Below are 25,814 nucleotides of genomic sequence, written 5' to 3'. Positions count from 1 at the left end.
CGCCTCGGCTTAGGGACTGTCACGTTTCGTCGGATGGAAAGCTGTCAACCTTATTGGGCATACAGAGAACTAAATTTCAAATATTAAAGAACTTTACTGTTTTGTGAATACATTAAGGGTTTCTTTAATCTTTAATACTCAGCTATAAATGTATGTAGCTATAAGCATTTTTTCTATCATAGATATTGGCCTTCAACCATTATTATTATTTATATAAGGAAAATGGGATTTTTTTTAACATATTTTTAATTAATTGTAAAAGAAAATCCTTTTTTCCTATTTATTTCTAGTGTTCAAGCAACTGTCTAGTCTGTCAATCCCCGTCACCACGTATCCCAAAACTTCCGGTCAGATCATAATTTAACTCCAGCATATGGCAATTCTGCAGCCCTGGCTACCAGTGCAGCAATTTTCCCGAGGCGCCTCCATTATGTCCAGGCGTTGCACGTGCCACGAGTTTTAAGGCCCGGCAGCGGGCAGGGGTGACACGCAGGCCGTTAAGCGGCCAGGAGAACAATTGAAAAATTAACAGTATTTATTTATGATGAACAGCAAAAAAACGCGAGAAAGAAAGGGGAAGAGTGTCAGGAGCAGCTCATTCGCAATTCCATGACCGAAATACCTCTTCGCACCCCCACCCTGCATGCAACCACCCCTCCCACGCATCAACCACCCCCTGGTGCGTGCGTGCCGGGCATGCAAAAGTGGCGAATGCCAAGGGCCAGAAGCAAAAGCGGCCGGTTGCAACAATTTTTTAATTGGCGCGGAAATTGCTGATGGAATTGACGCTATGAAAGGCAATTTCGGGCAACAAGCTGCCCGGGCGTTGGCCAATTTGTTACAGAATGCAAGCGAATGGATTCGAGGATGGGGAGCAGCCGTGAGGCGGATAGCCGAGTAATGAAACGCTGCATAAGTAATATTGGCCAGAGAAAAGACTACAGTTTAATATTCAAGTGAAGATAAGTGTAAAAAATATGGCTTCCCATTGTAAATAAAATGATAATCTTAAATATTTGACATTTTTTTGGAACATGTTTCTTAAAAATCATTGCCTACTTTCAGGGATTTACTAACTAATACTTCCTCTTACTTTAAAGATGGATTCAATTTAATAAAAAGACTAAAAAAATTATTTACCCTTTAATAATTTAAAATAAGAGTGATACCTACATTAAATACCTGATTGATACGTTGAAAAAAAGGGTAGCCACTTAAGCAGCTAACTTTAATCAGCGTCCCTAAACCATAAATTTAAAAGGTAAATGGAAATCAATGCAAAATTATAGCACATTAAAGCCATAAATAAGGTGGAAATAAAAGCGAACCCAATCCAAATGGGAATGGGAAAATCGAGATGGTCATTTATTTAATTTTTCGCACGATTTCAGCATTTGCCGTTTGCTGGCCGGAAAAGGCCGCAGGATAAGCGAAAGCCAGAGCGAGCGAGAGAGGCATGTATGGTAAAGGAAGGAACGACCAGGACGAGATAGAAACATCAGTTAAATGACCGCAAAGAAATTGGAGGGGGGAACTATGTAGAAAGTGCGGTGGAAGAAAGAGGAATGTGTGTACGTGTGTGCAAATGGGCGGGGGTGGGAAATGGGAAAGTGGCGGCCTGTGAAGTGCCTGGCAAATAAAATGGGTGGAAGGAGAACTAAGAACGGGTTACACCGATGAATGCAAATAAAGCGAGAAAAAATTGGAAAAGGGACGAGATGTTTTCACACCCAGGATGGGTCGAGGCGACCAAATGAAATTATCCAACACAGACAAACAATGTCACATGGATACTTCTACCAAGAGCAGGAAAAAGTTACAATTCTGATTTCTAATAAGGTATTTTGTACCATCTCAACCTTAAGGATCAGAATAAAACGGTCGAATATATGCACTTAGTTGTGAGCCATATAAGTGCTTCCCATACATCCGACAAAATATATAAAAATATTTTTTGCATCAGGATTATAAGGTATTCCGTTCAAGGATCGGATGAAAATTGGCAAAGATATGCCCATCGCTGGGGGCTACATTGTGCTTCCATGGGGTTTTTTACTTTTTGAAGGGGATCCCCTGGAATTTTGACAAAAAATCTAAAAAATATTTCGTTCTTGGATTTCGATGCAGTTTGATGGAGAATCGATCTATAAATCGTTTAAGGTATTCCGTTCAAGGATCGGTTGAAAATTGGCAAAGATATGCCCATCGGTGGGGGCCATGTGCCTTCATGCGGGTTTTTACTTTTTGAAGGGGATCCCCTGGAATTTTGACAAAAAATCTAAAAAATATTTCGTTCTTGGATTTTGATGCAGTTTGATGGAGAATCGATCTACAAATCGTTTAAGGTATTCCGTTCAAGGATCGGATGAAAATTCAAAGATATGCCCATCGCTGGGGGCCATAATGTGCCTTCATGCGGTTTTTTACTTTTTGAAGGGGATCCCCTGGAATTTTGACAAAAAATCTAAAAAATATTTCGTTCTTGGATTTCGATGCAGTTTGATGGAGAATCGATCTATAAATCGTTTAAGGTATTCCGTTCAAGGATCGGTTGAAAATTGGCAAAGATATGCCCATCGGTGGGGGCCATGTGCCTTCATGCGGTTTTTTACTTTTTGAAGGGGATCCCCTGGAATTTTGACAAAAAATATAAAAAATATTTCGTTCTTGGATTTTGATGCAGTTTGATGGAGAATCGATCTACAAATCGTTTAAGGTATTCCGTTCAAGGATCGGATGAAAATTGGCAAAGATATGTCCATCGCTGTGGGCCATATTGTGCTTCCATGGGGTTTGTTACTTTTTGAAGTGGATCCCCTGGAATTTTGACAAAGAATCTAAAAAATATTTCGATGTTTGATTTCGATGCAGTTTGATGGAGAAGGATCAAAGAAGGATCCGTTTAAGGATCGAAGATATAGACATCGGTGTGGGCCATATGAGTCTCCCCCATCTCCCCCGGAAAAATCGACGAAAAATATAGATATCGCAATGGCCCAAAGGAGTCCGTCCCAATGGAAGTGCCTCCGTATTTTGTTTAAAAATACAAGTGTGTTTAAAAAAAGGGTGGAATGGCAGAAATATTGGTCAGGGTTTGTTGCTTCGGGAGCCTATGTATCTAAGTGCAGCTCATATGAAATGTATGCAAATGTTGCAAAACTTGAGTAAGACAAGGTCTCAAATTTCAAAGAGTAGATCCAGAAACAAAGTGACAATTGAGGCAAAGTGGGGTTCATCGGAATTGAAGATGAGCCATTAGGGGTGAATGGAAGAGCATTGCAATAACAGCCACCACTGGAAAAGGACAGCGACATTAACATCGCAGTCCACACTCGTCGGCAGGGGAAATAATTGCAAAACAAACAAAAGAAAAACTGGCTACGACCGAAGAATCATAAAAACTGTCGCTGCTTAGTTGCTCTTTTGGCGATGCCATTTGTCCATCATCCCAATCCCAAAGCAGAGGAAAAACAGAGGAAAACAGGAAAATCACAGGGATAAGCAGAGGCCAGGCAGAGCTGTGGCAGCGCAGTAGCTGAGCAGTCGGCGTCGCAGCCGGCAGAGAAAGGTCTTTGAGGAAAACAGCAGCAACAGCAGCAGCCGCACAGCGATTGCTATTGTTATCCTGCCAAAAAGGGATGCGTACACGAAGACTGGGATTGGGTGCCGAGATGGTTCTTCAATTACAAAATTATTTCAAATTTCTGGGACATTATGTCCTGAGCACCCTGTTCTTGTTATTAGACGAGTATGACTAATTTGGCGCCTTTAAGGTCACTTACTTTCAGTTCCACCATTATGACTGCCGATACCCCTATGATCCCAACCAGCATTCTGTGTTCTGGATACTTATCACAGCCCTACCACCCTCCCACTGACTCTCTGCTTGCGTTGTCCTTTGTAAAGGAGAACATTGCTTAGTGGTAAATTCTGTTCCCCACACAGGACCTAGTTTTAGAATGAGGTTTTTGAGGGACTGACAGCCAGCCTGCTGGTCTCTGCATCTGGGAATGCCTAATACTCCTTTTTACCATGAAACCCGCAGGTTAGAGGTTCTTTTCCATTGCCTGCCGTATTTTCACTGCCACTCCCTGATATGCCCGAGTTGATGCCACATTCAAATATCCACAACAGATGTCGTGACAGGTCCTCCGGCATGCTGCCTGCTCACCACCAGGTTGAGGACAATGCGGCGTATGATTATTCGACTGTTGGTGTGAGAGTGGTCTGTGGTCTTGGACAGTCCTTTGCTAAATTTCTGTCCCTGTTTTAAAGCACAAAAATATGGCAGCAGTTGGCCAGTTTCTGGCCAACGGAAGTGGACCAATTGAACATAGAACGCCCTGCAATCAGGAATCAGGAATCGCATCCCGTATCGGAGGTCATCATCAGGCATCAGTCGTCGAGGGGGCGGCGGATAGCGGATGGCGGATGGCCGTCGCAATAAGCCATGGCCGGAACAAATGTCTCTGGCTGAATCCGGAGGGGATCCCCGCCTTCCGATTGGCCAAAAAGTGTTGACAATGCCATTTCTCAGCGGAACGCAGAGCGGAGGAGGAATCGTGCCTTCGGCCGGAGGCAGCTGTCCCGAGTTTTCCGAGTGCGCTCATTTTTCAGAACGACTGAGCACCAGTTTTGATTAATGGTCAGCCGGTCTAAGCCGGCGGCGACTTTTTTATTTGGCAATTATGTTGTTTAGACCTCGCATCAGATTTCGCACCTCGAACATTTTTCATGCACCGAACACGCCCAACGCCCAATGGACTTTGATTTCATGTTTCGAGGCTTGTCACTGGCATGCGCCGTCATTAATTCTCCCACCGGGTCCACCCTCCTCGATATCTCCTCCTGGCAATGTCTATCCGGTTCGCTGTTATAGCCGCTTTCATTTTTCAAACAGTTTTTGGCTTTTTCCGACACTTGACAAGTGTTTTCGACTTGCGGCATAAGGTGTCACAAGCAATTTAGGTGACGGCCTGAAATCTGCCACAAATTGTTTCCTCAACGCATTTTGGGGGCGTTACTTTATGCAAATTTTGGGGGGCTGGAGCCAATAATCTCTAGTGGTTGGGCTTTATCCTATATACTTTGTGGTATAAACATTAGTCTTGGCTTGTTAGTTTGGGAATTAGTTAACAGAAAATTAAGTTTTAGATAAATACTTCCCTACTTTAATATTTCCTACCACTATACCAAATGCCCAGTATCATCACCTAGACATGGCTTAAATTGCGAACCGCAAATGGCAATCGGATAAAACTGACACGTGCCACTTCCACCCCCATAACCTTTCCCTTCCCCCCAATGTCCGACCCGATTTGCAATGGTAATTAGCACATCGACTGCGGCATTAAATGGAGCGAAAAACTCGATTGTCTGGATTGCACGGGGAAAGGGTGTGTATAATTTCCGAGAACAGACGGTCAATGAAACGTTAGTGATAGCCGTATTAGATTTGGTCAAAAGGCTTCACGTGACGCAGGAAACTATCATCAATGATTAATAGATTCTAGGAAATACATTTCAATATCTGGTAGACATTTATTTTATAAGGAAAGTGTTTCTTAATGGAAATAAACTATCGCTTCTTAAATTTTGAATAAAACCGGTTAAGATCTAATCGAAAGGTGAATCAAACAGATTGCTTTGATTTCCATTGAGTTCCGTTGTGGGTCAGGGGACTCTTGATCGTGGGCGAGAGTACAGTCCAGAGTCCACGACGGCCCAGCACCTCATACAAATTCTTCCAGAATCCTAGATCGTAACTTCGGTCCGATTTGCTGAAGAAAACTGCGTTGTTCCGGAGTAATCACATTTGATAGACCAACTTCGCGGCCGGCAGCACGAAAACCATGGCGTTCACATAAAGGATAAGAAATATGAAATATTTTCTCTGTAACTCCTCCTGGCCATGACCCAATAGCGTCTCAAGAAAAAGCATATACATAAATATAGGATCTACCAGGGTTATGCGCCCGTGGCTCAAAGTATATATGAAATTGTACACCAGGGCCAGTCCGGTGCCGACACTCATGTAGAACAGTAACCAAATGAAGTACCGATGGTTGTTGTGTCCGATGCAGCAGCCCGTGAAGTTGCAATGGTGATCCCTCTTTAGGACGCAGCGATCGCATATCTTGCAGTGCCACGATCGGGGCGGCATAAGCAAGTTGCACGGTTCGCAGTGGCTCCACGTGTACTCCTCCCCCTTCGGCGGAGTTAGCTCCTCGGCGGACAGGCTGGCCACCCAGCTCTTGGTCCTGTTGCAGGCCCACAAGTTTCCCAGGATGTTAAAAACGATCCACGCGCCCAGAAATCCATGGAAGGTCTGGCCAAAAGTTCCCATCATGGTTGGTATCACAATGTACATGTCGTATATGAAAAAGAAAAAGCTCAGCAGGACAACCACACTGATGGCGAGGGACTCTAAATAGGCCGTAGAGGCCTTTATGAGGCGGTTTTCCGGATTATGGGAGGGCTGGCTCTCCGGACAAGCCATGGCGCGAAGCTTGATCGAGTTACCCACAAAGTACATCAAAAACCCACAAGTGTTTATGTTTCGTGTTTTTAGTGTGATTTAAATTTAAATTTTGTGTATAGTCCTTATTGTGTAAAGTCTGATTAGTATCACAAAGGTCTTAGAAATGATCAGAAAATCTCTATAAAAAAAGTCCTTAAAAATTTACAGGTGGTATATAAGATGTTAAACCGTTTTATTACAATATATAAATCACAATACAATACCATCACAATACAATTTTTATAAAAATACTAATTGCTTTCTGTAGTAGTTCTTGTCTTATAAATATTATGATCCATTATTTTTTCTTTGAAGCTCTCATTTAGTTGCCACTGGACGCCATCATGGGGCAATGGGCTTTTAACAGAAGGCGAAAGGAAAGTCCACAGGCCAGCTTCTCCCATTAAAAGATTAATGTTTTGCCGCACCCCTAGATCATATCTTCCGTCTCTTTGGTAATAGGACGCATTTCGGTAGACGATGATAGTTTGGGAAAGCAACATGAGGCCGGCAGCTGCCACGCAGAACACGTTGAATGAGAAGACAACGTTCTGATTCAAATCGTATACCATTAAGGGCGAGTTCGATCCGGATATAAAGATATATAAATTGAAGATCCAGGCTGGACCGTGGTGCCAATTATTATGTTTAAGCATGTATATGAAGTTGGTGACTAAGGCCGCGGCAGTTCCCAAGGTCACATAAAAGGTGAACCAGAAAAAGTACCGGTGGTTGTTGTGCCCAATGCAATTGGCCGTAAAGATGCAGTGGTGGTCTCGCTTCAGGATGCAGCACTTGCAGAACTTACAGTGCCAGGATCGTGGCGGCACCAATTGCTCACAATCCTCACAGTGGTGCCACAGGTGCCTCTCATTAGGATCGGGAACCAGGCGATCCTTGGGAAGACTCGCCACTGAGCTGTCCGTCCGGTAGCAGGCCAGCATGTTGGCCCAGATATTATAGACTAAAAACGGGGACACGATCCAGCTGACCTTGTAGAGCCAGCCCTCCGTTCCGATCAAGTCGGGCAACAAGTAGAATACCTCCCAAGTGAAAAAGAACACGGTTCCCGCGAATAGAAAACTTATCGAAAGGGGATGCGCACATAGTATGAATTTCTTGGGATCGGCTTTGGCATAATACACGAAAGCGTCCGATAAAATGCACATACTTGTTAGAATGCTAACAAGGTAAGAGAAAAATCTTACAAGAAAAAAAAAAAAGAGAAAGTCTTTAGTGAATAATGGGATATTTGAAATGAATATCAAAGCATAAATTTTTGATAGAGTTTTTAATATTTCTTTTCAAACAAAATAAAAAAAAAAACTTATTAGCAACCGTTTAATTTAAATAAATAGCACAGACATAGTTTAAACAACAATGTTGTTGCCACTGAGCTCTAAAGGCCACTGGGCTCCGTCGTGCGGCAATGGACTCTCAATCGTGGGCCACAGGAAGATCCAGAAGAGACGCTTTCCAAAGACGACCTCAAGGTTACCGCGCCAGCCAAGATCGTACGAACGATCCATTATCTTGTAGCAAGTGCTGTTCCGATACGCCAGAAACATCTGAAGGGAGAACATGACGAGTGCTACCACAAACGAGAACATGTTTAGCTTGAATACGGTGGCCACGACGTACATCCAGGTGATATCGTCCGAGCCGCTGACGTTAATATTGTTCGCATACGTTCCCATCATAAGTATTGGGTCTGCCACAAAAAAAGCTTTGCACTTCCAGGTGTATATACCATTGTAGATAAGCGCCAGACCGCTGCCGAGGAACAGGTAAAAAACGAAGCATATGAAGTGTCGATGATTTTTGTGCCCCACGCAGTTTCCCACTAAGGTGCAGTGGTGATCGCGCTTCAGAATGCAGCAGTTGCACATCCGGCAGTGCCACGAGCGCGGTGGCACTTGCAACTGGCAGGTGGAGCAGTAGTGCCAGAGGTGAGCTTCGCCCTCCACCGGCTGCTGTCGACTTTTCGCCAGACTTGCAACCGAGTTGTCGCATTGGAAGGCAGCCCACATATTGCCCAGGATATTGCAAACAATGAATAGGGCCAAGAGCAAGTGGAAGCCATATACGAGGCCGTAAGGATCGAATATCTCCGGCAGCACATACCACATGTCATAGACGAATAGGCACAGTATAACACCGACAAGGACCAGGGCCGACGTGGTATGGAGTATGGCCAAACCTATACTTTTGTTCCAGCGCGAACACGAAAAGATCGCCTGACACACCCGATTTACCATCCTGCGAATGTGTCTGCGAGGCCTTCGGGCCTTCACCTTCATACGAACGGGTATGAGTCTTTTAGAGACAACTTTTTTAATTCTGAACCTTTTTTGAAAACGGAACTTCTATAATTTGATAAAGACATTAAAAGCTTGAACTAAAGCGATTTGCAAATACATATTCCGGCTATACATGAGGGTATAAGTGACTTAATCGCCTCAGCCATTCAGTTGGAAAAATCTGGCATTCTGTTGGCCTTTTGGGGGCTGGGTTGGCAAATTCAATTTCTTTTCGTTTTAAGCGGATTAGAGCGAAATTACATTTATAATTGTTGAAGAGGTTTGATAAAGATCTTAAAAGACAAATTAGAGAAGGGATATGTGCGTCTGATTGGGGGAAGAAGTTAAAATAAAATTTAGGTAGACTACAAAAAAAATATATATATTTTTAAGCCTAAAAAATTTTCATTTAATGTAACTGTCCGTAAAAAAGAACCTATAAACAAAACAGCTCTCCTTTCAAATAAACAAGAGCCATGTTTTCAGACCGAAAAGTGAATTTCGATAGCCGTAATGTATACGGCATGTATGACAACCCATTTTAACATCAAAATATTTTTGGAAAAAAGTGCACATGTAGTATTATGCGCTTTGAAAAGAAAAACAAAAGAGCCTTATTGAGGTACAGGATCGAGGGTCGGGAATATGATGATTTTGCAGCAGCTGTATGTTGTGTAAACAAAGGAGCGGAATATAAAAAATAAAAACAGCGAATGCATACCAAATATACAAACCAGCTGGCGGAGTCGACTTCATTGGCCCCACCGACCGCCAAATGGCAGCTGTCAGCCAGGTTTAGACCGCAACAGCGACTGACAGAAGCGGCGCAAATGTTGTCTATTTCGCATAAATTTTTTTGAATTATTAATATGAACTAAGCATTTTCAATGTGGTAAGGCAACCTGCCAGTCCGCCAGCCTGTCAGTAGAAGAAGGTGGAAAAGTCGCGGTTTTCCATTTAATGTTTTTAGGGGAAGGGAGTGCTGGCCTACTGAGAGGGTTTCGTGGGTGTCGGCCGAGTGGAATAGAGTGGAACTCTGCTTTTAGTTTGCATAAAATATGTGCAGAGGCGGAAAGGACTTTCCTCACTTCGTGGCTAAATGTGTTTGCCGTCTTTGGACCAGACCGGAAGCAAACAAACAGCCATTTTGTGCTGTGCGGCGCTGCCATTTCCGGCGCAGCATCCCCCCTCCCTCAACACGCTGTCAATGTGTTTGTCAGTCAACCTGTGGCATGACTTTCTCCCAGTCCCGTTTCGCTTTCTCTTTGACTTTGTGCGGGCACTTCAAGTCATTAGCATTTGCTCAAAGAAGACACACAAAAAAGCAAGCAAAAAAAGGAACCAGCAGAATGGTATGCGGAGTTGGCAACTGCTTTTTGGCCAACTTCTCGCATAATTGCCGAGTTTTGCTGCTAATTTAAGATGATTTTCCCTTCACTCTCCCAGCTCCCACGCTCCCCAGCTCCGAGCTGGTGTCTTTGTTTGATTTCATTACAAGGAGACTCTTAACTTCAGGCAGCTGTGTTGAAAAGTTTTCGCAGTCCGTAGTCCCCGTTTTGTCCCTGTTCTGTTTTATATCCGAGGGTTATGCCCGGTGTGTTACTGTGTAATTTGCAAGCAATTACCTGGCACAAGGCCACGCCCACGTACGTCAGTTCCAGAGCCTGGGTATTCCTATCACCCACAGAGCCGTTCCTCCGAATGTAATTGAGTTTAAAAAATGTTTAAAATTAGATATGTGTTTGGCCCAGGCCTGAAAAGGCAACTGTGAGAGTGACTGATACACGCACGGAATACTTGGTGGGAGTTTTCACTTGAGATACTCGACAGTGAAATACTTCATCTAGTAGCAGTTTCATTTTGTATTATAATTCGTATGAATATATAATTATAAAAATAGTAATACAACATGACCGGATATAATAATATAATTAATTTTTTCAAATTTAAATGCAAAAAAAGACAAATATTAAACTTCCGAAACCGAAAACCCTTTCAAACCCTAACCTAAGCAGTATAACTCCCTCTAAGCACGCAATTTATTTATGAACATTATCTTTGCTTGGGCTGAGAAGTCTTAAGTATCACAACCGTATTAGATTCCCTTCTCGGTACTTTATTTTATGTTTGTAATTTCAGAGGAGAGAAAGATTGTAAATACTGCGACACATGCCTGCCGGGTGTGCTATTAATATTATTACACCGAATGCATACATGTGTTTTCTTTTTTGGGTTAAGGCCCTCTCGGCAAGACTCGACTCTGCAGTGCTGTGCTCTGCTCTGCAATTAAGGTGCTGGCCAGATTGGGGGCTTAAGACCAATAGCACACTTTAATTTATTCTGCTATTTATCTGAGCTAGCGGCACAACATTAATTTCGCATGGCTCCCACGTGTTATTGAGCTGGGAATTGCATCGTTCGTCTAAATGGTAGCTCGACACCTGGTCTCGATTTATTGTGCTTGGCTGCTTCGAGCCAATGCAGCGAGCAACATTTTAATGAACCATCAAACGCCAATTGAAGCTGTTCAATGCTCGGGGCCCACGTTGCGTATGAGTGATTTTGCAAAGCGAGCCATCTTCCAGCTGCCAGCTGCCGAAGTTCTTGTTCAGTTCTTGCTACAGTATTGGTTTTCTCCTGGAGATTTTGTTTCATATTTCTCTCGGTAGTCTTGGTATACTGTTACGGGCCAAAATATGTTTGGTTGGCTGGCATGTAAAATATTTGGCACTTGGCACACAAAATGGCTTGTCATTTGGGCGAAATGAGTTGGAAGTTTTACATAAACGAAGCGAAATTTTCATTTTTTTTTGTTTTTTTGCCACGTACGTTGGAAAACATGGTTTATTTTTTACAATCACTTGTTTTTTTTTTTGTAGCATGGCGACATTTTTGTTGCCAGCTACTGCTATTGCTACCGCTTTTGTTTTTGCTGTTGTTTCATTTCCGTTTTCATAAATTTTTCATTTTGTTTGACAATGTTTTGCGCCTTCGACATGTGTTTGCAATTTGCATGAGGTGAGTGTGTAAGAGGGCCATTGGCTGTTGTGTGTGTGTGAGTGCAGAAATGGGAGCAAACAGGACCCGCTTTTTGCACGGAGGTCCTCGGAAACAATGTTTGCTGATTGATACTCTGTGGGAAGAAAGGTATTTGGCTTATATAATTAGATCTGCTTTTGAATGTCAGGAGCTGTCAGGATACACATAAAGTGTTAGAAGTGACTGCAATAATAGAAGCCATTTTAACTGGCTCTGCAATTGAATTTAAGTCTCTTAAACTTAATAATTTCTGTAATTTAATAAGGAAATACGTACAACCATTTTACCTTTACTTGGATGCAATATTGGCAGATAATTTATTTCCTCCATTTAGTAAACCATCCAAAGAAAATGATTGACACTCTAACACATCTCTCTTTTGCAAATTTCAGAGTGTATTTTATGGTCGCACTGACCTCTCGGGCGACCCATCCATTTCCATATTGACATCCGCTTATATGTGTGAAATATTGAAATTGTAATAGTAATCCAGAATGGCGGGTAGCACTTTGGGTTTTTCATTATTTTCATAGATTTATTGCGAAAGTTTTCTGATTACTTTCCTTTTTTTTCCCGCCAGCAGCCTCTTTTTGCGTTTTCCCTCTTATATTCGGCGTATTGTTCGCGCCATTTTCCAGGGCACCCATTTTCTGTTGACGTGGAGCAGACCCAATTACTGATTGACTTTTCCTCAGCTGGGCCGCTGAGGAAAGTTCCGAAATGGAAAATGGGAAATCTTTAGGATTTCGCTCCTTAAACAAGTGAAGTGAACTATCGTGGGCTGGCATAGTTATGCTGCCTGAAAAGCAATAAAAACTAATTACAGTAGCTGAAAGCCGTCGCCGAGGAGGAACGCAAAAATGCGCAAAGGCATTTAATAAAAATTTAAAACTTAATTCCGTAAATGCCAGACAACAGCAACTGCCGGGTGGGTGACAACGCGGATAATTAGGGCAAAAGGCAAACAAGGAGCGGGGTAGGAAATGTAGGGGAGAAGAAGGGAGCTGCAGTAACGCACACCTGACTACCTGACTTTCTTCCATCCTGGCAACGTGGCGTATGAGCAATTAGTAGTTAATTGTAAAGTTACCCCATTTGATGTGAAAATGGAGGAGGAGGAGGAGGAGGAGGAGGAGGAAGGAGGAACGGGCGGATGAGCATGCATTCGTGACATTGACGTCGGGAACGAGCTAAGGACAAAGGAAGGGATAATTAAGTAGCAATTTTTGCCACTGCAGCTGAATTTTTAGCAGGGAACGTTAGTTACGTGCCACTGGTGTTTTTGGGGCGCGTGTGTTTGATAAATTATCGCGTGTAATTAGCGTATCAATAGCATTTATAACAAAAGCCAGCTAAGCCAAGGCAAAAATAATAAATTACAGATAGCCAGGTGCCTGTGTCGGGTGGCAGGTGGCAGGTGCCGGATGGCGTCCAACTTTGATCTCCGTAGACGTCAATTAAATATTTACCTAATAACTCAGACTGCCTCAACTACCGGCAGGATTAACTCTCGCCAGGACAGCACTTTAAGCAGCGCTCCGACTAATTGAAATTGAAAGCCGGACTAAGAGGACTAAAGTCCTTCCGACAGAGGACAGGGATATAGGAGCAGCAAACGGATAACTAAGCAAGGCGATTAAAAGACCAACTAACCGAGAAATGAACAATGACCAGTGGGTAAGCCAAATAAAAATCAAACACGCAAGACGCTGAAACAAATGGCAGGAGCAGCCAGGACTCTTATGTAAGCAAGTCGAGGCAACAGCACCCAAGGACCGTTGACAAAAATCAAACAATGAAGGCGCTGTTCAATAAAAACAAAAACACAGGAAAAGCCGGAGCCGGAGCCGATGCAGGATAAAAAAAAAAGAAAGAGAGATAAGAAGCGTCAGGCAGCAAACGGGTAGCCCCAAACAGGCAAACAGATGATAAAAAACAAAAGCGGGTTGGCAAGCCCGTTTTTCTATCATTCCGCCTCCTTTGGGCCAAAATGAAGAGGCAACAAAAACGGAGTTGTGGGCAAAAAAAGAAGGGTCGTCTGTGCAAAGAATGTGCTGGCTAATGCTAAGGACATAGGAAAATGAAATTTAAGCCGAGCACCACACCAACACATATACAGCAAGGACATGAAGTGTGAAAAGCACTTGACTCAATAGACACTCAATGACAGGACTCGTTTTTTTCGAGCGCAGGACTTGAGTATTTTTTCACACAGCATCCCTGTTTGAGAGAAAGAGTCCAGGAGAGTCTAAAGCTGTCAAGGGAGAGCTTTTGTGCAGTGAGAGAATAACTGAGAAAAAGAGAGCAGGCACTTTCTCCGAAAGAGAGCAGTGCTCTTTCGTTTCATTTTTTGGCCATCGCTCTTAGCACTCGTATAGATTTAAATTCCTTGCGTGTTACAAAGTTTATAGGATAAATATTAAAATCCTGTCGTAACTGAAGTAATTCAATTAGGGTCAGTATCTCCTCGCTCAGGCAGTGTAATATTTTCCCATCTTCCAGCCGACTGACAAACAAACATGTAAATACACAACATCGCTCAGCTTGCCAAATGTAAATAGACTCCTTGCTGGGATCAAATCCTGGCAGGCCCGCAGACTAATAAGTTTTCAATAACTGTCTGGGCCAGGACGGATGGGATTTATCTCAGTAGCCCGGCTGATTGCACACGGCTAATGCAATTAGGGTCTTAACCCTTTTGGCGCCCTGGTGATGGATCGGCTTCTGGTTCTGCTACTGGTTTGTGTGTGTCGTTGCTCAAGTAATCCGTTTTAATTTTTGCGCCTCGTTCTTTGAACTCTGACCGGGAATGCCACAACCACACCCCCAATCAAATGTCACAGCTGCAGCGGCGCCTAGAAGAATGCTTTGTTTGCCTTTCATTACAAAGCAATGTCTTTGTTTCTGCTCCGTCTTCACCCCGGCACTGAATAAATTACATTTTTGCTCTGTGTGTAATTCGCATGCCATGTGTCATTGACACCCACTGGTCCCGAAAAGGTCACAACTTCCCATCGCCCTCGCCCTTGTCCCGTTTGTTTGTCTGGGAGACCGGCTTAGGAAACTCAGTTGGTATTTGGTTATCAATATTAAATTGCAATTAAAACAAGGATGGGCAAATTTAATGCCAACTGCTAATTAAAATGCAAAGTCAGGACGCTGGAGATGGCGCCTATTTTCCTAATTTCGTTCTCGACTAAATTTATCGATTGGCCGGAGTGTTTGGGTTCGCACTTAATGAAATCATTTAGCGCTGGAAAAAGAAAACACGCAATGTCAAGCATACGCCATGTGGCAAAATTCATTGACTTCTGGCCGGCCTTAGCCGGGCCAAAATGAAAATGTTTAGTCAAGTGTTGCCTGACCTCCCACACAAGCACACAGCATCACATACTCAACTTGGCTGGAGAAAAATACAACAAAAACAGGGAGAATTGGGCGAACAGGGCGAATACCCTTAAGGCAGGCTATTTTTAAAGGTTGTTGGCTCGGGGAAAATTCATTTGCCTAGTCCGGTTCCTGTTCTTTTCGGGCTGGCTTGGCCCTGCTCTGCTCTGCTTCGCTCCGCCTAACTGCGGTAATTACTCACATTTGAACCGAAGGTTTTAAGGGTCTGCAGTTTTGACAGGAATCAATTCAGTGGCTCAGCTGGCTGCAGATAAATTGAAATTTTCGGCTTCAAAGTGCAAGTGTGAGTGCGGCTCAGAACTCCCATCAAAGTATGCAACGGAATTCTCGCAACCTTGTGTTGCAATTGATGAAGTATGGCTATGGGGCTTTAGCAATTTGCCCCACCTCTGGGCGAATTTATGGGGCTCGAGTTGATTAGATTAGAGGCAAGACTGTTTCTCATTCCGGTTTCTGATTAAGTGTTGGCCACTGAGCGATAATGCCGGTGGACCAGTGGGCCAGTGTGCTGGTGGACCACTGAGCCGTTGGTGCCGTTGGGCCGGAAACTGGCAACTGCCCTCCCTTGTGACAAATAAAACCTCCGACCTGGACTCGCCTGTAAGCCAGGTTGCCAGGTTATTAGGTAAATGTGGAACTGGCACAACTTTGGCTTCACATAAATCCACTTGTTATAGTTCACTAAGCAGACACAGGCACACACACACATGCGAATAAACAATACTTTATTTACAATGTAACGACATATAAAATGGCTGCCGTTGCCATTTCTTCTGTCCTCCGCCCTTTGTTAGCCAAAGAGTCTGTGTACTCGGACTGTGTTCGCTTTTTCGGTTTATTTGCCAGCGGTCAGTTGCTTAATTTCTCCGCTTTTATTTGCCACAATTTCAGATACTGCATTGCCATATGTAAGTATGTTCGTGTGTGGCAGGGTGGCATGATGGCATGGTGGCATGGTGGGCGTGGCCCAGCCTTCTTATGCCCCTCGATTCATTTCTCGTTCTGCTGTGTCCTGCCTTTCTTATTTATTTTCGTAATAACAATAAATTACATTTTTCTTCGACTCTCTTTCTGCCCCACCCATTGCCAGTGAGTGTGTGTGGTGTGTGTGTGCTCATTTGCTAAGTTGTTTTATGTGGCTGTCGCTTGTTTGTGGCTTTTTGACATTATTTGGATTAAGAAAATAAATCCTGGCCCTGGTCCGACAGCAATTTTAATATTTTACTCCACACACCCCGAAGCCAAACTTTGATTTTCATTTTAATCTCGTTTTTCGTCCACAATGTCTGTTTTGTTTTGGGAAAAATAGCAAACTTTTAATCATTGGAATGGCTTAAATCAAATTTCTGCTTACAGGACCAGAAAGTTTGGCAAACCTGTGCCTGTCATTGCAGCATAAATACAATTTACCAAGGAAAAACATAAATTCTGTGCAAACAATCCATGATGTTTGCAGAGCTATTTATGAAATTGAAGTGGAGGTACTTTAAATGGAAAATCTCATTTCAAAGACTAATTTATTAATTAACTTAAGAAATTTAACAAAAAAGCCATAAGTGTGCTTGAAAATTTTTTCTGAAACATGTGTGTTTGTTTTTTATTATTTCCCCTTGAAAGTCACCTGTTTATCCTCACAGAGAATAAAACTGGGAGCAGGTCGAGGCACAGAACGTAAACAGGAAACAAAGACAAAGTTGGCAGCGAGAATTGATGGATCAGACTGTTTTCCACGCTCAGCCTCTCTGTCGGATTGAGGACACCGCTGAGCGAGATAGCAGGACATAAACAAGCTGATACGCTCACAGATACACACACTGTCAGAGACACATCCTGGAAAAGACAATCGTTGGGAGCATGCATTAGGCTTAGTGGGAATTGCGAAAATGTTTATGGCTCTGAAGCCGCCACCGTTTATATTTTTTTGTCCCTCTTTTTTCGCCATCTGCTGAATCGTTGCCTAGTTTTAGACATCGCCCAGCGGGCTAAATGGAAAAGTTTAGCCTAATTGCACTCGGCTTTAATGCAGTTTCGAAAGCCGCCACGCCGCCGGCAGACACATCATAATTTGGGTAATTTTCCAACAGCTTGGCTGGCATTTCGCACTAAAGTTTTAATTAAGCCCAGTCCCGAGTCACGTGCAGCATTCTTTAATTTCCATACCCCTCGCTTTTCTGGCTCTTTTGTGGCTTTAGCATTTTTTTGTTTATTTTTTTTCATCACTTTCTGTGGCAGACACGCACTCACAGCTCGGCAGGGCGTCCATTCAGTCACTCATTCATTCCACTCATACAAAAATGCTAAAGAATTCAAAAAATTTGTGTTACTATTCTAGCCCTTTGTGCTGTGTGCACTTCTGCTAGCTAGCTATCTGCCCTCCCATTCATTTCACATGCAGCCAAATGTGTTGCGCTTTTGTTTAAGCCAACTCCCAACTCCCAGCTCCCATCTCGCATCTCCCATCTCGGCTTATAATTCAAAGAGCTCCTGGCGGCAGCCATGTTTTATGTTTATTAGCCCGTCTAATTGAAATCTGAAATAAGGGAGTTTTTGAAAGTACCGTGCAGGGTCGCATTTCCGCTTCATTTGGCTTAGAGACCCTCAAACTGCCGCGGGTCCAGGAGTCCTTCCCTCTCGAATTGCACCACCAGCTGCCGTATGGAGTCCTGTATGCCGGCGTTCAGATACAAACGCCTTTTCATGTTCATGCCACGGGGCTTGTCGGAGAGCAGGGCTGCAAAGTCCGCATCCACATCATCGGTGTTCAGTAGCACAGGCTGGAGGAGCAGTCCGCAGTGAACAGCTGGCAGGAAAAATAGCAAGCACAATTAATAAATAAATGATCTGTTTAAATGCATAGCGAACAAGTACTCTAAACTACCATTCCCTAATAAAGGTTACTGGTATGGTTACATCTTTAGATTCTTAAGTCTTCAATACCTTAAGAGGTCTTATGTAGCTACTTCAACTTAACAAAGTCTTAAATATTATGCGAATTATATTATATTATAATTCTAAATGCAAAATCATTTTAATGAGAAAGTCTACCCACCGTAAAAGCGCTTCTGCTCCGACTCCAAGTGAAACTGCTTCCGGCTGGGCAATCTCTGACCTTTGAACCCCAGTCGCCGCAGTTCCCGCACAAACACATCGTGGTACACGCACCTCATTTCCACCTGAAGGTCGCTTCGCACCCGCTCCACCGCCGACGTGTTGACCAGATGATGGATGTCCAGGGCGGGCGAGCCCCAGAAGGCGTACTGGAAGTCAATGAGCAGGACATCCGTCGGCACGCCCTTCTCATACTTGAACATCATGTTGTTTGTCCAAGCATCGCCATGAGTCAGAACGTTGATGTGTTCCGCCTCGGGCTGAAAGCAGCGCAGTCCCAGTCCCATATAGTAGGGGACGAGTTCCTGTAATAACTGCGCTTGCTTCTCAAAGCCCGGCTCCGTATTAAGATAGCTTGCACAGGATTTAAGGCAGCCTAAAAAATAGGCACTGAAACTCTCAGTGTAGCGATTGAAAAAACCGCGGTCGTATTTTTTCAGTGAATTTTTTTGGTCTTTGCAATTTGCTTCTAAAACTACAGAAGCTGCCTGCATTTTGGCCAGTTTTTTGAGCACTAATCGCACATGGTCCTCATCCAGCCTTTGCAGTCGCGGAGCCATCTTATATCCTTGGTGCGTTAAGTCCTCCATCAGGAGCGCTCCGTGCTGGCGATCGGTGATCCACACTTTGGGGCAGAGTGGCTCACCTGCCAACTTTTGCAGCTTGGGCAGCACCTTCTCATAGATCTCCAATTCCCGATTGTAAATATCGTATGGAGCCTTGCGCTCCTTGGTGTCCAAGTCTTCATCTTCCAATGCAGTCTTTGCCATCAGGTGTTCCTCCACTTCCGCACCATTTCCCTGGATGTAAGTTAAGTGGATTCTCGTCAAAATGGCGCCATAGTTTTCTCCCTTCTTAAGGGCTGGCCTGAAATCCACTGACTTGATTTTAAGCTGAGGATTGCCGTAGTGCTGGAGCAGTGCAGCTTCCAGATATTCCCTCGTTAGCCAAGCAGGTGCTACGGCTTCCATAACTGAACTGAACTAGTTGAGTTTTCAATGTACAATCTCGCAGCTGCTGAGATGCTTTAAAAAATTATTATCAACTGTTTTGGCGATAAGAAAATAAACAAACAACACAGTTGTTCTGCCTATGTACTTTTGCAAGTCTTTTATTATTGGCATAAAATTATAAGTAGAGCTGAAGCTTCAACTAACAAATGATGGCCAAGTACTCTATTGTTTTAGACATAGAGTTAAGCTTAAAAAGGTATTGATGTATTTTATCATTAAGTATAGACTATTCCATCTGTTTGAGTCACCTGCCATTGTTTTCCGTGAGCCTCTAGTAACTTACAGATAAGAGATTTGTTTGGATTGCTTTATTGGATTATGAAATATATATTAAAACATACGAGTAGCTTAAATGACACTGCATAGCAACTAGCCTTACACAAGATGCATTTAATTGGGCTATTCCCTTCTAGCTTACTGACTGCCAGAAGCAGAAACAGAACCAGGTCCAGAGGCAGAGGCAAAGGCCTTGGCTGATGTAGCTACCAATTCTGGATTCGATTCAGAGTCTGGCAGCTTGTTGCAACTGCTGCTGCTGGTGCTGATGGGACGCCTGGTAGCACACTGATAGACGTAGTTGGCCAACTCGACCGCAGGGTGGGCAGCCTCAGTACCAGCATCCTCCCTGGCAAGGATATCCATTGTTGGCGTTGCTGGTGGCGTTACTTTTTTCTCAGTTGCTGTTGCATTCCCGGGCAGCAATAATGACGGCGGACGGCTGCAGCTAGACGGAGCACCGTGACCGACGGTGGGCGTTGGCTTTCGCTGCCACATATGGTGAGTGCCCCGCAGACAGTTGGCCCCAATCGCAATAACTAGAACGATTTGGAATCGGGGTCTCGGAATAGAATCGGTCGGTAGTCTAACCAACTTACCAAAAGAGTGGCTGAACAGCCAGCAGAAAATAAATTTCCAGTTCATATTTTCTCTTGTTCCTCGTTCAATATCTAGCTCGGTTCAGACGCTCTGTATTTTCTAGTTTGTGTTTTTTATTTAGCTTTTTGTGGCAAGGACTACTGCCACTCTGGCTGGGCTTAGAAGTTTCTTTGGCGGAACTTTCGACACTTGTTCTTGTTGATGTTTTTATCTGCCGGAGTTACTTCTGCTGCTGCTCCCTCAACTGAAATCCATTCAAATTGACGCATTGACAATTGTTTTACCAATTTTATTTCGCTTGTTTTTCGACAGTTGGCCAAAACTTTGCCCCTCCTACCTCGCCTCTCCATTCCCTGCCAGAACTGTTCTGAGTTGTTGGTTCAAGTGCCACTGTTGGCGCATTTGTTGCAGCTTAAAGTTGCTGATGCCACTTTTTGCTCGTCCTCTATTTTTTCCCCATCTTTGCATTGCCAGAGCGCTAGTTTATCAAAACATTTTCAAGTCGGAGTGCGGCTGCAAAAACAAAGGCACCCAAGACATCATCGATTTTCTCAAGTGGAATGCCTTCCCAAGAGGGCCCAGGAGGTTGCGGGCCCGACAAGGAAAACAACTCAATCTCAATGCATGGCACTTAAGCAGCTGGAGGAGCGACAGCAAAGGCGGCAGCTCCAGTGGCAGCTACTTGGTTGCAAGGTGCGGAAACTTCTACGACAGCAGAATGCAATTTTATGGCGGGTGGCTGCCACTGTCGAAGGAGGGGCAGCTTCTGCAGCTCCTGCCGATTGTTTCAAGCTTTGAAGCCCCAATCTTGATAGCGAATTTGTGTAATCAGTCAGAGGCAGCTCAACAGCCATCCATTCAGCTTTCCATAACCCTCAGCTTTCAGCTGTCCAGGACCCACTTGTGAATAGCTTCGCGGTATTAATTCATCGAGAAAGTAACCAACTTTGCTCATTATAATTACGAGGATGCAGTGCAACCTGCAGCTGACTTTACTCTCATGCACGATAGATACATATTTAACGTACTTTCAGAAGCGGGCATAAAATGCCAGTCCGAGGGCAGTTAAATATAAGTAGAACCTCTTACATTAAACGTTGCATTTTTTTTATTATTATTTATGATAATAAATAGCCTTACTTCCCTTTTGATCCATTTTTCATGTTTCTGTAATACAATCCTACAACCCTTTCATTGGAATTTCGAGTGACTTCCTAGGCAACCCTCGCGCACAAGCTAGCCCAGGGCTTTGGCACCTCAGAGAACCGTACTCCGAGTTCCGTATTCCGTATCCCGTATCCCGGGCAAACTGAAAAGGAGAAAATGGGTGGCGGCACACAGAAGCGGCGGGAAAACGCCTGGCACGTGCATTTCATTTGATAAATGTTGTCGTTGTCGACGTCGCCTTTGCCTGATTATGCAGCGCAGCCAGCCAAGGATGCTTCTACGGTATCCGTTTCCCCTCCTTCGAACCGTGCCGCCATGGAAGCCCAAAACTTGCCCCGACTTCCGTTATGTCGGCTAGGTATATCTTTTTATTGCACACGCGCGTGGAAATAAACCGCAAAAGGTGAGGAGCGATATCTAGGCAACTCCCCCCGGCCCAGCCCGGCCCTACTCTGTGTGTGTGCGGTATCAGGTTCCTCTGTGTGTAAAATTTACACTGACACGAGCTAACTAGTCGTGTATTTATGCCAGCGTGTGTCCTGGAGTGTGTATCTGTATCTGTAGCTGAGCGGCATGCGGCATGCGGCACGTTGCCGTTGTAACTTGCAACTTAAATGCGCACGTGATGCGCTGTCTGCGTTTGCTTTATTGCGTGAGCTGCTCAAAATTAACAAAGTTTTTTCCACCAGTGGCAGCCCCTTTGGACTGCCCCGTTTCCCCGTTCCTACCTGCCAGTTGGCAATATGAATGAAGATGCCAGCAAACAAGCTAGAAACTCGAGAGAAGTGCGAATGAGCACGACCTAACATAATATCACGCATACGACACGTTGTCCCTGTTCCTGTCGCTGTCGTTCTTGTCGTTCCTGTTGCCGTTGTCGTAGTCGATGTCGTTGCGAATTTTTGATAGCAACTGCAATCAGCTAAGTGAGCTCCGACAATCAGCCCCACGGCATAACAACAGGGCCGAAAATGATTAAACGGAAGTTGGCGGCTGGCAGCTCGGCAGCTCCGGTTCAGCTTCTGTTCAACAGTTCGAATTGCCAACTTTTGAGAGACAACTTTTACGAAAGCCAGAAGACGCTGCTCTTAAATTATAATCAAGTTGCAAGGAAGCTACAGAGAGAATAAAAAACATAGGTAACTAGGTTAAGGATACTTCTAAAATGGGCCTGAAGCTCAAAAATGTAAATCATTGATGTGAAGTGAATGGAAAACCAATGAAGTACTTAGGGAACTGAAAACTGAAAATTAAGCAATAATTATTATAATTAATAATATTTTTCTGCTGTGTAGCGAATAGCTTAGCCTCGCGAACAGAAATTGAAAGTCAACACAGCCAAGGACTGTGAGAGAGACTCAAGCCAGATATCGAAATCAAATCACAGCGTCGTCAAATGCATTTAGAGCTATTTGCATTGCTTGGAATTCCTTATGCTCGCTGATTTCTGCTCCCTGATTCCATCCGAATCAGATTCAGATTCAGACTCAGTACCAGATTCAGATGCAAAGCTGAGAGCACGTCGGCATGTGTCTCTGGATGTTTTTTCTCTAGCTTGTAGATTTTTTGCGAGCATTGCAAATTGATTTTTACCGCTCGGGGGAAATGCGTTTGACTCGTTTGACAGACATTCAACTTGAAGCTTATATTTTCCAAGTTTTTTGGGCCCATTTGCACAAGAATGTGTGAACTTTTCATGAATTGATTTATTATTTTTAAATAGCAATACAAATTTCCTTAAAATATTGTTTAAAAAGGAACATTATCGCACTCCCATTACAGAATTAAGCGATTGAGCTGGTAATTTATTAATTAACCAAATGGCATCTCGTTTTGCGCTTTATGTACTTAATTTTGTTAATTGGAATAAATAAGAGTAAACAATCGTAAGTGTGAAACGAGGTTTTACGGCAAAGGCAGGATCATTAATAATAAATACAAAAAAGCATCATGTGTTTGCAACTGATTATGCAAATGCGATTGAAAGCAACAAAAAAAGTGTAATTCATTGCAGAATTCATTGTCGTTTCATAGTCTTAATTATTGACAACAATTATGCATTAATACGGAACAAATGTATAAATAATGGCTGGGACAATTGTTTGTGCATTCAATATTGCGCATACGTAATGAGAGCCCGGCATATGTTCTCGAATTCAGTTTGAGGCAATTTCATGGTTGAATTCCGACCACCTGGAAGCTTGTTTTCCCAACTAATTGTTCCAACAGTAATACGATTTCAGGAGCTCAGCCTCAAGTCAGCTTCAAATTATTTTAAAAACAGCCTTCTGGCTTGGACGAGGAAACACTGTGTTGAAATGATGCTGCTGGCACAGGATACTTTATAAAAGGAAGCTATGCCGAGGAAGCCAGTTATTCCTTTACTTTTAATTGAACATTTTTAATTTATGCACAATAAAAACTGATTTACCGCCGGCTACCCGTTCGGCTAGAAAAAGTTCAACTTTAACTTTTTATGACTGACCCAAACTGGAAAAAATGGTCGAACGCAAAAGGAAAAAAAATGATGGGCCATAAAAGCGGGCGAGGTGTGCGTTTGTGTGAGTTTATACAGGTGTCTGTTTGGGTGTGTTTGGTGTGTGTTTCGGTGGGCAGGATATCTAAACTAAACTTTTGGTAGAGCGAGCAACTTTTGCTTTTTAGTGCCGGCAGCTTGCTTCATTTTACAGCATTTAAGTGGCCATGAATTTCCTGGCCAGTGAGCACTGAGCGGCCACCGCCTGCCTGAAAAACGAGCGCGTGGATCCATAAAGACCCCGTACTATCCGTTCTCCAACCTCAAACCTCTGACTTCCATTCCCCAACCCCAATCAAACCACATCCTGCTGGGTAGTCCAGGCACTTTTGTTTTAGTTGTGCCGGTTACGGTCAGTTTTTCGTCATAGTCATCGGCACATTTTAGTTTGAGTTGGCTGGCGGTAGTAAATTGATAAAAGGAAATATTCGCAACTTCACCAAATCACATACACACCATTCCTTAATTAAACTTATTATTTAAAGGCTAGAAAGTTTATGAAAATTCTTTGCGAGTCTGAAGCATTTAAAGTAGCATCAAGTGTTTCTAATTCAATGCGACATGGAATATTGTATACCTTCTCAAACTAAACAGCTACTCTAGTTCATCAATAACTTTCCAACCAAGATGAACAAACACCTAAGCATTGCCATTGTTGTGCTGATAGTGGGTCTATCCGCCGTGAACGCCCAGGAATCGGACTACCCCCTTATATATGTCTGCCACAAGAACAGTCCACACTGCGTTCTCTTCAAACCATTTAACGAAACGATTCCACAGGACAAACTACAACAACAAACTGAACAAGCCGCATCTTCACCGTCTATTCAAATTCGCCCTCTTTAAAAATAATAAAACTACATTATTATCTCCTATGGAAATCTTAAATAAAAAGTATTAGCCAATAGTCTTTATATAAGGAACTTTTTATTTAAATTCAAAACAGATAGGGTTATAAACCTCTTAATACGCTCTTAGTAGCTATCCTACTTTTTATTGTTTACCAAAGTATATGCCATTTCCAACATTATTCCAGAGATCTTAGGGTATAAAAAATATAGCACAACGATGCATCACTCTGTCAGAGGTGGGAGGTTGTGGCATTTTGCATTGCATTGTTGTCCTGACAGCTGCAATGAAATGACGAAGATGTATGGCTGTAAAGAATAAGGGGCGAGGCGAAAAAGAAAGCTGGAGGGAAAGTAGGTGAAGTAGCTGGGAGAAAGTGCATGTTGTCGGGCTTGCTACCATGTTGCTGTGACAACTAGCTGGGATGGAGCCTGGGCGACAGTTATCCGAACAGGCGACACTCGCCCCGCCCTAGATGCCTGACTCACGGATGTCCTGGCCATCTGCATTCAGCTTGTTTAGGATTTTCGCATTTGCCACACATACAGCTTTCACACTGACATTGATTTGACGTGCAACACATTAGTCTAATGAAAGTTTTTCCTCTTTCCTGATCCAGCGAAGAGCGTGAGCTGTCCCTCCTGCCACCTGGCTATTAACACTCAAATGATTTCTGCGGCCCACCTAGCTATCCATTATTCCATCCCATAAACGTTTAAGACCAGGACCACCACCCTTTCGTCTCTCCAGAATTCGAATTAGCCCCCAACCCATCGTTTTAATTACATTTGACTTGGCACTGTCTTCGGGCTTCAAGGCTCATTAAAATATCCTGCCTATTTTCTGGCGGCCCACGAAAGACATTTAATTTAAATTGCGACCATAAATATGCCGTCAGGTTTCTTTAGAGTATATGTATATGTGGGTGTGTCTTATGGAAGTTTTAATATTTTGTAGTATTTTACGTTTAAATTTTTTTGGTTTTTATTTAAGGTAGT

The 25,814-nt window shown here is 43.4% G+C and overlaps 5 protein-coding genes and 1 pseudogene across 5 annotated transcripts; all 6 read right to left on the bottom strand.

The window, feature by feature from the left end:
• Positions 1 to 5,520: 5,520 nt before the first annotated feature.
• Positions 5,521 to 6,628, bottom strand: LOC6501011 (palmitoyltransferase ERF2). The gene has a single exon (XM_001954337.4). The coding sequence runs from the start codon at positions 6,533 to 6,535 to the stop codon at positions 5,810 to 5,812; it is 726 nt and encodes a 241-aa protein (XP_001954373.2). The 5' UTR covers positions 6,536 to 6,628; the 3' UTR covers positions 5,521 to 5,809.
• A 68-nt stretch (positions 6,629 to 6,696) lies between these two features.
• LOC6502672 (probable palmitoyltransferase ZDHHC24) lies at positions 6,697 to 7,757 on the bottom strand. The gene has a single exon (XM_001954336.3). The coding sequence runs from the start codon at positions 7,687 to 7,689 to the stop codon at positions 6,772 to 6,774; it is 918 nt and encodes a 305-aa protein (XP_001954372.1). The 5' UTR covers positions 7,690 to 7,757; the 3' UTR covers positions 6,697 to 6,771.
• A 90-nt stretch (positions 7,758 to 7,847) lies between these two features.
• LOC6501010 (probable palmitoyltransferase ZDHHC24) lies at positions 7,848 to 8,954 on the bottom strand. The gene has a single exon (XM_001954335.4). The coding sequence runs from the start codon at positions 8,818 to 8,820 to the stop codon at positions 7,891 to 7,893; it is 930 nt and encodes a 309-aa protein (XP_001954371.2). The 5' UTR covers positions 8,821 to 8,954; the 3' UTR covers positions 7,848 to 7,890.
• An 8,795-nt stretch (positions 8,955 to 17,749) lies between these two features.
• LOC6501008 lies at positions 17,750 to 19,368 on the bottom strand. The gene is made up of 2 exons (XM_001954334.4): positions 18,317 to 19,368; positions 17,750 to 18,067 (listed from the first exon to the last, which is right to left on the bottom strand). The coding sequence occupies exons 1-2, from the start codon at positions 19,344 to 19,346 to the stop codon at positions 17,856 to 17,858; spliced, it is 1,242 nt and encodes a 413-aa protein (XP_001954370.1). The 5' UTR covers positions 19,347 to 19,368; the 3' UTR covers positions 17,750 to 17,855.
• A 313-nt stretch (positions 19,369 to 19,681) lies between these two features.
• On the bottom strand, positions 19,682 to 20,437 carry LOC6502671. The gene is made up of 2 exons (XM_001954333.4): positions 20,264 to 20,437; positions 19,682 to 20,203 (listed from the first exon to the last, which is right to left on the bottom strand). Exons 1-2 carry the CDS (start codon positions 20,307 to 20,309, stop codon positions 19,803 to 19,805), a joined length of 447 nt encoding a protein of 148 aa, XP_001954369.1. The 5' UTR covers positions 20,310 to 20,437; the 3' UTR covers positions 19,682 to 19,802.
• Positions 20,438 to 23,821: 3,384 nt separating this feature from the next.
• On the bottom strand, positions 23,822 to 25,509 carry LOC116656554 (annotated as a pseudogene).
• Between the last annotated feature and the right edge of the window lie 305 nt (positions 25,510 to 25,814).

The sequence above is a fragment of the Drosophila ananassae genome, chromosome 2L (genome assembly GCF_017639315.1).
Source record: "Drosophila ananassae strain 14024-0371.13 chromosome 2L, ASM1763931v2, whole genome shotgun sequence".
NCBI lineage: Eukaryota > Metazoa > Arthropoda > Insecta > Diptera > Drosophilidae > Drosophila > Drosophila ananassae.
Note: the sequence above shows the minus strand (reverse complement) of the source record. Positions and strands in the feature narration are given on the sequence as shown.